The 16811-nt window shown below is 32.3% G+C and overlaps 1 protein-coding gene across 2 annotated transcripts in view; it reads right to left on the minus strand.

The window, feature by feature from the left end:
- Aplf (aprataxin and PNKP like factor) overlaps positions 1 to 16811 on the minus strand; it is a 114299-nt gene that overhangs the window by 30016 nt on the left and 67472 nt on the right. For both annotated transcript variants that reach the window (XM_046422527.2, XM_046422518.2), the window contains one exon: positions 12689 to 12814. In XM_046422527.2, the coding sequence (XP_046278483.1) occupies positions 12689 to 12814 (126 nt within the window). The remainder of the gene's footprint in view (positions 1 to 12688; positions 12815 to 16811) is intronic.

Here is a 16811-nt window from a genome sequence, read left to right on the forward strand (position 1 = left end):
AGGCTTTTCCAAAGAGGTAAATCAAATGCATATCTGAAGGAAGAACACTCCAGCAAAAGGAAACAGTAAATGTGTTCATATTAGATAAGGCCCTTTAGTGGAAACAAGGTAGGGTATTTGGAAAAGCACCCAGAAATTCCTATGGCTCAAGGGAAATGAGTAAGGAGGAAATGAAGTCAGTGAAAGAACTTATAAAGAGTTCATTATGTGAAACCATTGGAAGGTTTTGAGTGAAAAAACAATATGATAGCACTTACATGTAAAGAATTACTCTAGTTGCTATGGGGAAAATGAACTACAGAAGGGCAAGAGAAAAAATAAGGATATCAGTTAGGAAGCTACTCAGTCTTTCAGGTAAAACAGTTGTTATGTGAGGTGGTAGTGGTTGAGGAAATAAGAAGTGATCAGAGCCCAGTGTATTTTATAGGGCCGTATTGAATGTATGATATGAAAAAAAGAGAAAAATCAAGAGTGCCTTTTAGTTGTAGGCCTGAACATCATGTAAATGGTGGATTCATCTACAGAGATGAGAAACACTTTAAAAAGAGTTTCACAATAAAAACTAACAGTTCTATTTCAGATGCAACCAGAAGAAAGCATTTAAACACATCAATCTAGAGTCATTAAATTGATGAATTAACTCACCTAGGAAGTAAGAATAGAATGGAAAGGGGAAGAAATACAAAAACTGAGAAATCCAAAAACTTTCCCCTGGAAAGGGCAAGAAATCTAAAAACTGAGCTCTGTGATATCTATGAATAAGGAAGTAGAGGAGACAGCAAAGAAGGCTAAATTTGAGAAGCCAGGAACATAACTTAGTGACTTCATGAATATAAATATATTGAGAGGACTCCAGAGTATAAGCAATCCAATCTGTGTTTTTCATGTTTTAATGAGGAATTGAAACCCATGTATATCAAATGACTTATGCAAAGTTATGCTGGAAAATTAGCATAGCCAATACTAGAACCTAAGTCAGCTGATTAAAAACTCATTCTTTCTCCATCATAGAACTACCTAAAGTTTAACTACATAATGGTATAACAGAATACTAATTTTCATTTTCATTTACTTTCCAAACATTGATAACTTACAATGATTTTTTTTTTTTTTGTATCAGCAATGAACCCAGAGGTGCTTAACCACTGAGTTACATCCCCAGGCCCAGGCCTTTTTCTTTTGAGACAGGGTCTTACTAAGTTGTTTAGGGTCTTGCTAAGTTGCTGAGGCTAGCTTTGAACTTGTGATCCTCTTGCCTCAGCCTTCTAAATTGCTGAGATTACAGAAATGCACCATCACATCCAGCAATACTATTATTTTTAAATGAATGTAAAGAATGGTTTTACATCATGTTCTAGAATAGTGACTAGCACACCTTTATGCTCAATATTTAACAGTCACACTATATTTTTATTTTATCCAAAAAAATAATTTATCTTGATCTTTAAAATTCAATACTTATTTTAAAACCTGAAGCAAAAACACAAATTCCATATTATCTAATATCTAGGTCTTAAAATTTTGAAGAAAATAATTAACAAATATAGTCTGTTGTTAAATATTGAAAGAGTAAAGTAGGATGAAATAATAGAAAGCATTCAATTTGTTAACTGAAAATCACTACAATTTACCATGTGTTACAAAAGAACTGAAAATTCTCATATATATGTAACACTAAATATAACAAAGAAAAATAAATTTATTTTTATGAAAATGAATGCATATTTAAATAAATGAGAAAAACAAAACACAGAAGACATTCCAGTGTGTCTTGTCAAGGCTACATGAATATAATTTATGTTGTTATTGTGATTTCTAAGTGAAGTTTAAAAAAAAATGATAGCCAAGTCTTTTGTAAAACTGTATACCAAGTGATTAATAGTTAGCTTAAATACTTTGAGGATCATATTCTTACACATGACTAAAGAACTGCATGCATGAAAATGATACAAGAGGTTATTTCTTCTACAAGTAAAATCTATAAGGTGGAATAAGGTCCTACTAACATTGATTATTCTTATCTATAAATAATGTGATTACCTCTTAGTCCATTTTATGCTGCTATAACTGAATATCACAGAGTAGGTTTCTTGAAAAGAATAGAGGTTTATTTATCTCATGGTTCTGGAGGCTAGGAAATCTAAGAATAGACAGGTTAGAATCTCTCTTCCTCTTCTTATAAGGCCACTCCAGGTACCATGGAGGCTTCACCCTAATGACCTTATCAAAGTCCTAATTACTTCCTAAAGGCCCGCTCGCAAATACCATTAATATATGATTTTGACTGGTAAATTTCCAATACTGAATCCTAGGGCCGTACCCAAACCATGGCAGCTTCATACAGATTAATTCTGGGTATTCTCAACTACCTGACGACTAGAGTCTTCTTACAAAGATCTAGTTATTTTTGCTTTAATAATATGACCTAGATTTATATTAAATACACATATTCTTTTTATTAGGCTTCGAAAAATATTATCTTGTAATTTGAGATAAATATATCTGTATATGATCAATTAAGGCAATACTGCATCAACTTGGAACACTTTCCAAAAATTAAAAAGAAAATAATATAAAACTTTGTATTGGCCTGGTGTTGTGGCTCAGTGGTAAAGTACTTGCCTAGCACACATGCAGGCATTGGGTTCGTCCTCAGTACCAAATAAAAATAAAATAAAGATATTGTGTCCACCTAAAAATAAAAAATAAAGAACTCTTTGTATCATAGTTACGAAACTGGATCATCAAATAACAAAAAAAAAATGTCAATTTTCTTTCTATTAAATATATGTTTTGAATAAATGAACTATGTTTGCAGCAAAACACTGTGTTCTTTCACACTATACAGGCTATGTTGAAGATTCAGTATTACCTAAGAGCACTTAGAGTTGATGATCGACATACCTCTCTTAGACATCCCTCTTAAAGAACATTAAAATTTTAACAAAAGGAGGGCACTAGCTTCTGAAAAAGATCAAGACACCAACATTTTCATTTGCAAAATACATGTCAGCCTAAGATTTGTTAATCTTAGGCAACTGCTACACAGTTTAACTTCACATTCTTAAACTAAGTTGGTGTAACATGGATTTCACTCATTTTTGCATGTATGTATGCTAAGTTAGGTCTTAATTTAGCAAGTAAGAATAGGAATAACAATCTGCATAAAATCCTATTACTCACCAAAGGAAGTGAATGAGTCACAGGCAAATCCAGTGATCACTGGATTATGCTGGACATTACGTATCTAATGTTCTAATTCAGACAAGTGCCTTAAAGTAATCAAATCCAATAAACTAAGTTTTCTGCCAAATAGCAGAGTACAGTGCAAAAATAAATTAGTTAAATGAACAAGATACTTAAAATGACAGCACCTCTCTAGTGTTTCCAACTGATATTTTCAAGTGGAATATAATTTTGTAAGATTTCAAAAATATCATAAGTCAGAGAAAATGTTAATAATACTTGTAGTATAAAATAAAGTAAAACATAATATTAAATATCCTTTTCTAAAAACCAAACTATGGAAATCTATATTTTTACTAAAATATGAATTTACATATCCAATCCATATTTGTGAAACTGTAATATTTTTCTTTTGTGGTTGTAGGAAAAAGCTGGTGTGCACTTACATGAAAATGTGCAAACTAACTTAGAGCACTGTATCACTTTGATACAGTAGGTTTATTTTCTAGCACTAAATAGTATATGGCTAATAAAATACACAAAAGATTGGTGAATAGTAAATTGAACATAATATGGCATTGGTTCAGTTTAGCAATGATATAAAATAAGTCTATTAGATATTTTTTGTCTAAATAATAATGATAATGTGATAAAGAGAAGGTATGTAAATATATATATTTTTTTCTATTATTTTTTGACCTGGAAAAGTCATGATTTCTTCAAATTGCCTTAAGTGGGGGTTTTCTTTTGTTAATGTTGTTTTCTTTATGAAATAGTTTGTCACTTGGTTAAAAAGACACTACCATTCATGACTAATAATCATGGAGTCAGGCAAGATCATGGAATAATTCTGGACTGAAGGAGAAAGATTTGGTTTTGATCTCACAAGCTTTGGGTTTTGGGCAAGTTTATCTTTCTTAGTTTTCATTTCCTTATTTTTAAAACTCAGGCAGAGTAAGCAATCATATCTCACACTCTCTAAAGGTCTATCTGAACTATAATAAAAATTAGCAAGAGAAAAAAAAAACCCTCAAGTTTTTATCTACAACTAGGATCAGCATGCAAAGGAGATCAATAGATGAAAAAATGCACCATATCTCTAGATAAATATACTTAGATATAGATATGAACATTTTTATTAGCACAAGTAGGCTACTAGTATTGGAGTAATTTCTCTTAACCATTTCCTGATCTTTTAAAGATATCGATGACCTAGAGACAGCATGTTCAACATCAGTATTCTAAGTACTCTTTGTGCTTTAATTTTTTCTCCTAAAGAATAGGCATATTTGGCAGGTCATAGTGGCACACACCTATAATCCCAGTGACTTAGAAGGCTGAGGCAGGACAATTTTAAGTTTGAGGCTAGTCTCAACAACTTAGCAAGATTCTTAGTAACTTGGCGAGACCTGTCTCAAAACAACAACAAGACAAAGTTGTGTGTTAAGAACAGGAGGAAGAGGGGTAGAAAGGTAGAGAGAGAGAGAGAGATGAACACATTTAGATTTTGCTTCTGGAAAGGATATAGGACACCACAGTGAACCAATACCCTTATTTTTACAACTAAAATAAACCTGAAAGATGGTTAAAATTACTTATATAATAGGAATCTGAGAGCAATGAGAATTTTAGAATATCTAAAAGATATTTTAAAAGTTCATTTAGAGATGAAAAACTCTCCCTATGTGAGCTGATAATCACCGCTTGTTTCTTCCCTAAAGCCAGTTGCCAGTTCTTGATGTGGTAAAGGATGAAATTTTGAGCCAAGTATAGGAACTCTATTTGAAGAAAGAGAAACAAATAGAAGTTACCATATGCTCATGAGGTTGTCATAACAGTTTGTAAACTGAAGGAGTTCCAAACACAAATTGTTTTTTCCTTAGAGCAAAATTTGCTGAGTTCCTGGGAGATGTAAGAAGCAGAAGGTCTAGGTCTAAAATTTCAAAAAGGCAGTGTAAAATCTCCCACTCATGCAGCATTTCAGAGACAAGTCCCCCTATAGGGACTTGTAATAAGGGTAGGTACCTGTAACAAACATATAACTATTGTCCCCTCCAATAATTGTGCCAGAATTTAGGAAGCGTAAGTGACAGGCGATGGGAGATCAAAATCTACAAAAGGAAGCTTTGGGGCTAAGAAGAAAGAGCCCTGCCTCCCAAACAAAAGTCTAGAAAAGCTGTACTAAAAGGATAAGGACAAACCAAAGAGAGATTGAATTTCACTAAAACTTTAACCTGGCTATTTTTATCTAAATCTCTGATTGGAAAGAGATGATTAGGATTTGCCAAGTATAAAAAGTACCTTCACTAATATCTAATAACATCTAGAATTCCTACAGCTATTTTTATATACAATGTTAGAATTATAATTTAAAAATACTACAAATGAGCTGATGTGATGGCATATGCCTGTAATTCCAGCAACTCAGGAGGCTGAGGCAGGAGGATTGCAAGTTCAAAGCCAGCAACTTCATGAGGCCCTAAGCAACTTTGTGAAACCCTGTCTCAAAATACAAAATAAAAAGGGCTGGGGGTGTAACTCAATGGTAAGTTGCCCCTAGGTTAAATCACCACCACAGCACCCCCAAAACAAGAAACAAACAAAATAAAAAGGGCTAGAGATATGGCTCAGTGGTTAACTGCCCCTAGGTTCAATTCACAGTACCAAAAAAAAAAAAAAAAAAATACTGGATAAGAAAAGGTAAAATTATAGAATAAATAATCAAGAGGAAAAAAACTACAAAAGCAGCAGATCCACAAATGCTAATTAGCAAATGAGCATTTTAAAATTAAGACTAAATATGGTAAAGATTTTAAAAATGAGGAAAATGAATGAACACCTGAATAATTTCACCAAAATAAGAATCTATAAAAAAGAATCAGATTTATATCATAGAACTGGAAAATGCATTATCTTATATTAAGAATTCTTTGGCCAGGGCAGTGGCACATGCCTATAATCGCAGGGGCTAAGGAGGCTGAGGCAGGAGGATCCCAAGTTTAAATCCAGCCTGAGGAAAAGTGAGGTGCTAAGCAACTCAGTGAGACCCTGTCTCTAAATAAAATACAAAATAAGACTGGGGATGTGGCTGAGTGATCAAGCTCCCCTGATCACTCAATATTCGCCCCTCCCAAAAAGAATTCTTTGAATGGGTTCAAAAGCAGAATAGACAAAATTGAGAAGACAGCATTAGTAAACTCTAAGACCAGTAAAGTAGTAAATATCAAATCTGAAGCAAATCTTTTTCAGATTAAGAAAATAATGGAAAGAACAAAGCAATGCAGAAATGCTATGTGAGACTTCATAAAAAGGTTTAATGTGTGTTTAACTGGATTGTGAAAAAGACAAAATTATTATATGAGGCAGAAGCAATATCTATAACAGCTATGAAATCTTCCCAAACTAATGAAAACATTAATGTGGAAAAAAACTAAGGGAACTCCAAATAGGAAGAATACAAGGAGAAATATATGGGAGGCACATACTAATTAGGTTTTTGGAAACAAAAAAACAAACATACAAGGCTTAAAAGTGACCAAAAAGAAAGCCACATTAATTTCAAAGGAGCAACAATGAGAGACAAATAACTTTCAACTAAACCTATGGATTCAAGAATCAATGGAATGATATCTTCAAAGTGATAAAAAAATTTTTTGCAAAGCTAATATTCTATATACCCAAATGAAAGAGCCTTAAAAAAGAACCAAAATAAGAAAAATTTCAGATATATGTAAATTTTAAAAATACCATTAGATTGCTACTCTAAGAAATAACAAAGAAGTTCTTAAGATTAAAAGAAAATAATTACAGATGAAAGAACCAAGGAGAAATAGGGGAATACAAAAGGATAAATATGTAACTAAATATAAAAGAATGTTGATACTTAAAATAATAGCAGAGGGCTAGGGTTGTGGCTTAGGGGTGGAGCACTTGCCTAGCACACATGAGGCACTGGGTTCAACCTGCAGCACCACATAAAAAAATAAACAAAGTTATTGTGTCCATCTGCAGCTGAAAATATTAAAAAGCCAGGAGTGGTGGCACACACCTGTAATCCCAGCAGCTCAGGAGGCTGTGGCAGGAGGATTAAAGTTTAAAGCCAGCCTCAGCAACTTAGTGAGGTCCTGAGCAACTTAGCAAGACCATGTCTCAAAATTTGAAAAAAATAAGAAATGGGCTGGGGATGTGGCTCAGTAGTTAAGCTCCACTGTGTTCAATCCCTGGTACTTACTTACTTACTAAATTAATTAATTAATTAAAAAAACCAGTCTTTTGAGTTGATGTATAGATATAAAAATATATGATGACAAGAATGAAAAAAAGCAGAAGAGTAAATAAATGAATTAAAGTGACAAAAGATTATCACACTCTGGGAAATGGTTAAAGTATCAGTAGTAAGATAGAATGTAATAAATCATGGATATCTATTGAAATCTTACGTAAATGCTAAAAAGAAAAAAACTAAAAAGTCAACAGTGGAAAAAAACTGGAATAAAAATGGATAACTCAAGGGCTAGGTCAGTAGCTCAGTGGTAAATTCTCAGCACTACATAAAAATAAATGAATAAATACATAAAGAAATAAATAAAGATATTGTGTCCATCTACAACTAAAAAAATATTAAAAACATAGTTAACTCAAAAGCAGTTAGGCAAAGAAGAATAAAGGAACACAGAATATGTGGGACAAACAGACAACAAATAGCAAAAAAGAAAAAATATACTCAAAAATATCAGTAATTGCAATCAACCAACAAGCATATAAAAAAATGTTCAGCATCTCTAGCAAATGCAGATTAAAACTACTCTAAGATTTCATCTCACTCCAGTCAGAATGGCAGCTATCAAGAATACAAACAATAATAAGTGTTGACGAGGATGTGGGGAAAAAGGCACACTTTTACATTGCTGGTGGGACTGAAAATTGGTGCAATAACTATGAAAGGCAGTATGGAGATTCCTTGGAAACCTGGGAATGGAACCAACATTTGACCCAGCTATTCCACTCCTTGGCTTATACCCAAAGGACTTAAAAACAGCATATTCCAGGGACACAGCCACATCAATGTTTATAGCAGCACAATTCACAGTAGCTAAATTGTGGAACCAACCCAGATGCCTTTCAGTAGATGAATGAATAGGGAAACTTTAGTGTATATATGCACAATGGAACATTACTCAGCATTAAAAGAGAATAAAATCATGGCATTTGCAGGTAAATGGATGGAGTTGGAGAATATAATGCTAAGTGAAGTAAGCCAATCCCAAAAAACCAAAGGCCAAGTGTTTTCCTTGATATGAGGATGCTGACTCAAAATGGCGATGGGGGAAACATGGGAGGAATGGAGGAACTTTAGATAGGATAGAGGGAGTGGGAGGGAGGGGAAGGGAGAGGGCAAAGGGGTAGGAATGATGGTGGAATGAGTTAGACATCATTACCCTAAGTACATGTATAAAGACATGAATGGTGTGAAAATACTTTGTGTACAATCAGTGACTTGAAAAATTGTTCTCTATATGTGTAATATGAAATGAATTGCATCCTGCCATCATGTATAACAAATTAGAATAATTGAATTAAAAAACAGTGATTATATTAAATGTAATTGGACTAAATACTCCATCTAAAAAAGACTATCAGACTGAATTAAAAATAAAAACCAATGAGCCAACTACATACTATTTATAAGAGATGTGCTTTAAATATTAAGGACACAGTTGAAAGTAACAGAATGAAAAAAGTATTCACAAAAAAATAACCAATGAAAGCTGTGCAAAACAGACAAAATAGGAGATCCATTTCCAGTTATGAAAGGGAAGGCCCTATCAGACCAAAACTCTCATAGATAACAATTACACTTTGAAAAAATATGTAAAAAATAATAATTAGAAGACAGTGTTTGGCTAACAGAACAGGTAGAAACTAAAAAGTCAATGTGTAGCCGAGAGAAACAGCTCTGAGTTAATTTTCCATTTTTATGGCTTTTCCAATGAGGACAAATTTTAACATTCCTCTCTTAGTAACTATCAAAACATCTACGCACCCCGCACCCCCGCAAAAAGAAATCAGCAAGAATATAAAGAATCTTAAGAAAACTATAACCATTTGACCAAACTGACATTTATGGAATCTTACTTTCAGTAATTGCAGAATATACATTTAAATGCCCATGGTATATTCAACAAAGATAGGCTATATGCTAGGCCTAAATGAATCTTAATAAATTTCTAAAGACTTAAATTCAAAAGAGTACAAAATATGACATAGAATTAAATCATAAATCAATAATAATAATTAGATGTTAGAGCAATCCCAAAGCACTTGTAAATATCAGACAATGTGGACTTTAAGGTAAAATCATTTTGGAGACTAAGAGAGACATAGTCATTGGGCCAAGCAATTTTCATGTTTTAGAACAGATATCTAGTTAAACCTCCAGCTTTAACTACAAGTTATTAGTAAATACAGGGGAAACACAATGTTATCCTTTTAATACAATAATTAAAATCTAAACTATGGGATACTCCTAAGAAAAATGACTAGCTTTCTTTAAAAATAGATTACAAGGGAAAAAAACTGAACCTATTCAATTATATGGTCACTGTTATCATATATGGACCTTAACTGGACACTGATTCAAAGAAACAAAGTTTAAAATATTAAAATGTTAATAAAGGAATTTAGATATTAGATAGGATATTAAATGATTTTAAAGATTTACTTAATAATGGTGTTATATGTTTTTAGAGATATATGCAAAGATACCTATGGATAAAATGGAATAAAAACATGAGCTCAAGAGATTTGCTTCAAAATAATATAAGGGCAGGAGTTAGCAAGTAATGTGTAAGGGGAGGTGAAATAATAATAGCCAGTTTCAGTTCGCCAATTATTGAAAATGTGTGATAGATTCATTGGAATTTATTCTACATTCTCTATGTGCATATAAAAAATTCTCTATTACAAAAATTTCTTTAAAAATGAAAAGTCACATCAATGTAGGGTCATAAATTATGACATGAGCTGTGAAAAACCATTTGGAACAAAAAATGCAAATATATTAACTATATCATGAAACAATTCCCTCAATACTTAAAGTTCCATTGCTTTGTTTCTCTTTGTTCCAGTCTTATTACTTCATCTTTGTGCCCACATTGCACTGTTTTAATCACCATAAGGTATAACAAATCCTGCCACTGTTCTTCATTATTTAAGATTGTCATGGCTATTTTTCATTCCTGTACACAACTGTAAAAGTTTTAGAATCACATTATACATTTTTACACAAAGAGCACTGTGATTTTTGAATGAATCTGCATAGAAATCAATTTGAGGAAAACTTTCATCTTAACAATACTGAATCTTTGAATCACAAACACTTTCATCTTTATAATTGCTTGGGTATTTCTGAAAATTTTTTCTCACTGAAGTGTTATAGTTTTCTCCAAAGAGGTCCTAAGAACTTAATATTTTTTGATGTTCACATAAATTTTACCTTTAAATTTTTTTTATTTTCTAACTAGTTGGCGTTGGTAAATAGAAATAAAATTGATTTTGAATATTGCTCTCTGTATCCAAAAGCCTTCCTAAACCATTATTAATATTTATAACTCATCAGTAGGCAATTTTGTATTTCCTATGTCTACAATAATACCATCTGGGAGTATCAGTGTTATTTATTCCTTTCTAATTCTTACCTACTTTTCTTTTCCTGTCTTACTATACTGCTTTGAATTTCCAGGACAATGATGAATTAAAGTAATAAAAATAGGCATTTTTTTGTCACATTTTTATTTCAGAAAAGAAATTTTTAATATTTTACTTTTAAGTATGATATTTGCTATAATTTTTTGTAGCTATTCTTTATATTAAAGATGTTCCCTTTTGTCCCTATTTTGTAGTGAATTTTGATCACCAATGAATGCTGATTTTTTTCAGAATTTTTTTTAAATCACATAATTACTGGGATCACCATATAACTTTTCTACTTATTTTAATGACAATGGCAAATTACATTATTTTTAAATGTGAAATGAAACATTTATTCCTAAGACAAATCCCATTTGGTTGTATTAAATTTTCCTTTTGATTTAATGCTTGACTCAATTTTTTTAGAATACTTAGAGCTACATTCAAAAGTAATGTGTCCTTCTTTTACTATTCTTACTGGGTTTTGGTAGCAACTCTTAAGATGAGCTGGGGAATATACTCTTTTGTCTTGTTTTGGAATAGTTTATGTAAAAACTTGACTTTCTTCTTTAAATATTTGGTAGAATTTGCCTTTAAAGCCACATGGATATATCACTTCTTTGGGAGGATTTTAATTACATATTGTTTCTTTAATGCAATAGGATTATTTCAATTTCCTTTTTTTCTTATGTCTGTTTCTTAAGTTTTGTTCTTCTAGGAATTTGTTCATCTCTCCTAAATTTTAACTTTCTTGGCAAGGTTGATCATAAGATCCCCTTACTCTTTGCAGGATATTGTTTTTGCTGGAAGGGAGAACTTATTTTTCATATGATAAAGTGTAAACCTTTTGATTATTCTTTCCAGACTCAGAAGCCTGTTTTGACATCTTACTGAAAAGCACAATCACCGAAATTGGAACAACTTCTGGGTGTCCAGTAATTCAATAATCTATATTCAAATTTATCTATAAAAGATGGCTGTCTGGCATTAAAGGTCTCTTGTACTGGAATCACTACTTCTTTCTGTGGAAGTTTGGTTCAATTCAAGTTCCCTCATTCATTGAACAAAGTTGCAAGATACCAAGCATAAGGGTCTTTGCTCTCAAGATACCTGGGAGACATTCTGGGAAAGAAGCACAATCCAGGTATTGTTCAGCGGTAGAGCACTCGCCTAGCATGTGCAAAGCGCTGGGTTCAATCCTCAGCACCACATAAAATGAATAAATAAATAAATAAATAAATACAATAATAAAGGTATAAAAAAATCACATCAATCTTTTGTTTAAAAAAAAAAAACAGAAGAAGCATAATCTAAGAAATGAGTTCTACTCTGTATGATCCAAGATGCTATAGAAGCACAGAAGACAGGTACTCTCACTCTTCTTTTCCAATTGAGTTTTATGTGTTGGCAAGGATGGTGGAGTGGTAGAAGTTAAGAAAGCAGGGAAAGGGCCTGAAGGGTATAGCTCAGCGGTAGAACACTTGCTACATGCTTAGCACACGACACCCTGGATTCAACTCCAGAAAACAGGAGTGAGGTAGGAGGTACAAAGAGAGCTTTTAAATTATCTGATTTGCATTTTAGAAAGTTAGAAATGAAGGAATTTTTCAGGTATGTATAAGGTTAATAACTATTTAGAATAATCTAAAAAAAACCATAATTCTAATCCTATGTATTAACAAAATAAAAATCTATTTTGTATAGAAGTTCAAAAACTAAAAGTTGAAGGCTTGAGAGGCTGCTCAGTTTGTCCTGAATAAATAAGAGAGTTTACAGAGTGAGGAAACAGAGCCAAGCATTTCAATTTACATACCTATAACAAGATGCTCCATAGGGGCATTCAGGCCGATAATCAGTTTCATCTTGATCTATGATTTGTACACCTCCATAATCACTATCACCAGGGTGGCTGAAGTGTTGAAAATGGACAGGATTCTTCCTATGAGGGTAACAAATATACTATCAGAAAAAAATTAATAGGATATTGAAGATTTTTTAGTGGATATAGCGGGAAATCAAGCAATAAACATCTCATTATTCCAGAACAGGAACCAACTTGCTAACCAATGGCATAAACATAAATGACATCAATTTTATGTTGATGACATAAAATTGATGACATGTAGTCAGTTCAAAACTCTCATAGAAACACATAAATTTCTGGGATCATGTGAAAAATCATGAATATCAAAGGACAATTTTCAAACATATTGCATACATATATATTAATAAGTATCCAAATATCATAAGCATATACAGCATTTAAAGACTTAACAAAGTGAACACATCTATGTACCTTCTGCTAAAAAACATAATATTACCAACATTCTACAAAGTCCCCTTTCAATCATTTACTACACAAAGGTTAACTATCTTGTCTTCTAAAAGCATTTTTCTAACTCAGATCTCTTTAATAAATTTATTAAAATTTGAGAGAGCTCATGTTTATGTAAGTTATTTACCTTATTTGAAATAAAAATGAGAAAATACATTACTTTTAAAATAAAAGTAATAAACCCTCTACAAATTATCACAAATAACACATCTTAACACAAATAATCCTTAAGGAAAAAAAAATTTGTAGAAATGTAGCATCTGTCTTAAAATAAGGTATCTGGCTTCTCCTGTCCTTTTCTGCATTTAATCATTAACAATAAAACACATTATATGGCCTCTGACAAAGTCTATGGTATACTTGTGAGAGAAGGGCAGTGAAAAAGAATAGACACAAAAAAAGTTTTGGTACTACTATTAAAACAGCTTTAACAGATTTTCCAAAGGTGTTCTGGGGGACTTTCATGGGTTTCTGGATCATACTTTGAATAGTGATATTATAAAGCAATAGACCAATGTTATTTGATTTTGAACTTAAATGGAAATACACAGTATGTACATAATAAGAAATACATAGCCTAACTTTTTTATATTTGTATGATTAAAACATATATTAAAATTAGAAGGTGTTTTCACTACTAAGTATTATTCCATTTATAAAACTGTTAGTTTATCCATTTTACTCTTGATGGTTAATTTAATCTACTAACTTATATAAACAAGACTGCAATAAGTATACTGAAATAAGCCTTTCGGTGCAGACAGAATGCATTTTCCTGAACATACTGTTAGGAGCGATGATAGTGTATATTTTTGCTCAGATTTGATAAATGTTGCCAAATTTCTAAAATGATTGTATCAATTTTCACTTCCACCAATAGTTATTAGAGTTTTAGGTTTTCAACAACCTCACCAACATTTGTTCTCGGTTTTTTGTTTTGTTTTTTTGTCTGAATGCATAATTTATAGCATAAATTTACAAACTATGGGAAGCATACCAAATATGGCCTGCTGCCTTTTAAATTTTTTACTAAAAAAAAAAGAATGGTTAAGATGGTAAATTTTATACTAAGTATACACTTCATTATATCCACATTATGTGCAGTCAATCCCCCCAAGTTTTCATCTTACAAAACTAAAAATTTGTATCCATTAAAAAACAGCTCCCCATTTGCCCTAACCCCAGACCTCAGTAACCGCCATTCTAGTTTATGTTTATGAGTGTGACTACTCTAGATATTTCATATCAGTTGAATCATACAATATGTGTCTTTTTGTGACTGATTTATTTCAGTTAGCATAATATTCTGAAAGTTCATCCATGCTGGAGCATACGTTAGAATTTCCCTCCATTTTAAGGCTGAATACTCTACTGTGTGTAGACACCACATTTTATTTACCTGTTCACCCACTCACAGACATTTGTGCTCCTTCCACCTCTTAGCCATTATGAATGCTATCAATACAGGTGTGCAGACAATTCTTTGAGATCCTGTTTTCAATTGTTTGGAATATATACCTAGAAGTAGAATGCTCTGTCATATGATATTTCTATTTTTAATTTTTTTGAGGAAATTCAGTTGTTTTCCATAGTGGTTGCACCCTTTAATAATCCCACCAATGGTGTACAAGGGTTCCAAATTCTCCACATCCTTACCTACATTTATTATTTTCTCCTTTGTTGTTTTTGATAGTGGCTGCCCTAATAGGTGTTAAGTGATGTTCACTCAAGACCTTTCCTCATTTTTTAATTGGGTTATTTTTTGTTTCAAGTTTTATGAGTTCATTATGCATTCTGGATGTTAACCCTTTCTACTTGTAAGCATATATTTTCCTTTTCTCGATGGTGTATATTAATTATACAGAATATGGCATATTAATTCATGCATATAACATAATTTGACTAATTCCACTCTAGTAACTTCCCCTGCTCTTCCTTCCTCCCGTCCCCCGACTTCCTTCCTCTACCCTAAAGATCTCCCTCCTTTTATTTTCATGAGTTCCTTTTTCCTTTTTCTTTCTTTTTTTTTTCCCCGTTTTTTTCTTGCTAGTTTCCACATCTGAAAGAAAACATACAGCACTTATCTTTCCAAGTCTGGCTTGTTTTGCTTAACATAATGCTCTCTACTTCTATCCATTTTCCTGCAAATCACATAATTTCACTCTTTTTTAAGGCTGAATAAAACTACAGTGTGGATACATATTACATTTGATTTATCCATTCATCTGCTGATGGACACCTAAGCTGGTTCCATAATTTGGCTACTGTAAATTGTGCTGCTATAAACATGTAAATGCATGTATCTCTAAAGCGTGATGCCTTTAATTGTTTTAGATAAATACCAAGGCCTGGTATAGCTGGACCATTGTGGGAGTTCCACTTTAGATTTTGAAATCATACCTATTGATTCCATAGTGACTGTATTAATTACATTCCCACAAACAGAGTATAAAGGGTTACTTTTTCCCTACATCCTCACCAGTATTTATTGTTACTTGTGTTCTTGATAACTGCTTTTCTGACTGGAGAGAGAATCTCAGTATAGTTTTGATTTGCATTTCTCTGCTGGCTTGAGATGTTGAAAATTTTTCATATAATTATTGGTCATTTATATGTCTTCTTTTGAGAAGTGTCTGTTTAGTTCATTTGCCAATTTATCAAATGAGATCTTTTTGTTTTTGTTTTATGGGGGAAGTAATTCTTTACATATACCAGATATGAATCTTCTGTTTGAAGAGTATCTGGCAAACATTTTCTTCCACTCTATAGATTCTCTCTTCATGCTGTTGTTTCCATTGTTATGCAGAAGCTTTTTAGCTTGATGTCATCCCACTTACTGATTCTTGGTATTATTTCCGGAGCTATAGGAGTCCTATTGAGGAAGTTGTAGCCTATATCTATAGTTGGAAGTGTTTCACCTGTTTTAGCAGTTGCAGTTTCTGATATTATTTCTAGGTCATGATCCATTTTACATTGCCTTTCACCTCTTGGTTACATTTATTTAATATATTTTATTAAGAATTTTTGCGTCCATGTTCATCAAGGATATGGTCTATAGTTTTCTTTCCATGAAGTGTCCCAGTGGGATTTTAGTATAAGGGTGATACTGGCTTTATAGGATGATTGATATAGGCTTTATATGATGAGTTTTGAAGCATTTCTTTCCTTTCTATTTCATGAAATAATCTGAGGAGCATTGGCAATAATTCTTTAAAGGTGTGGCAGAATTCAGCTGCAAATCCACATAGACCTGGGCTTTTCTTTGTTGGAAGGCTTTTTATTACTGCTTCAATCTCATAATTTTCAAACATTCCACATTGTCTTTTTATCTTGTTGATTATATCTTTTGATGCATAGAAGTTTAAGTTTTTGATGTAGTCTTATTTATCTACTTCTAGTTTTATCATCTGTGCTTTAGTGTCATATCCAGGAAATCTTGTCAAATCCAATGATATGAACTTTCTCCATTTTTTTCGAAGAGCAGTGTGAGAACTCCAATTTTTTTCCCCCAAGACTCTTTTGACTATTCACAGTCCCTTGAGAGTCTATACAAATATTAGGATTCATTTTTCTATTTGTGAAAAAATATGACTGGGATTTT

Source organism: Marmota monax, unplaced genomic scaffold (assembly GCF_021218885.2).
Source record: "Marmota monax isolate L192 unplaced genomic scaffold, Marmota_monax_Labrador192_F-V1.1 WCK01_AAM20220418_F8-fsc00015, whole genome shotgun sequence".
NCBI lineage: Eukaryota > Metazoa > Chordata > Mammalia > Rodentia > Sciuridae > Marmota > Marmota monax.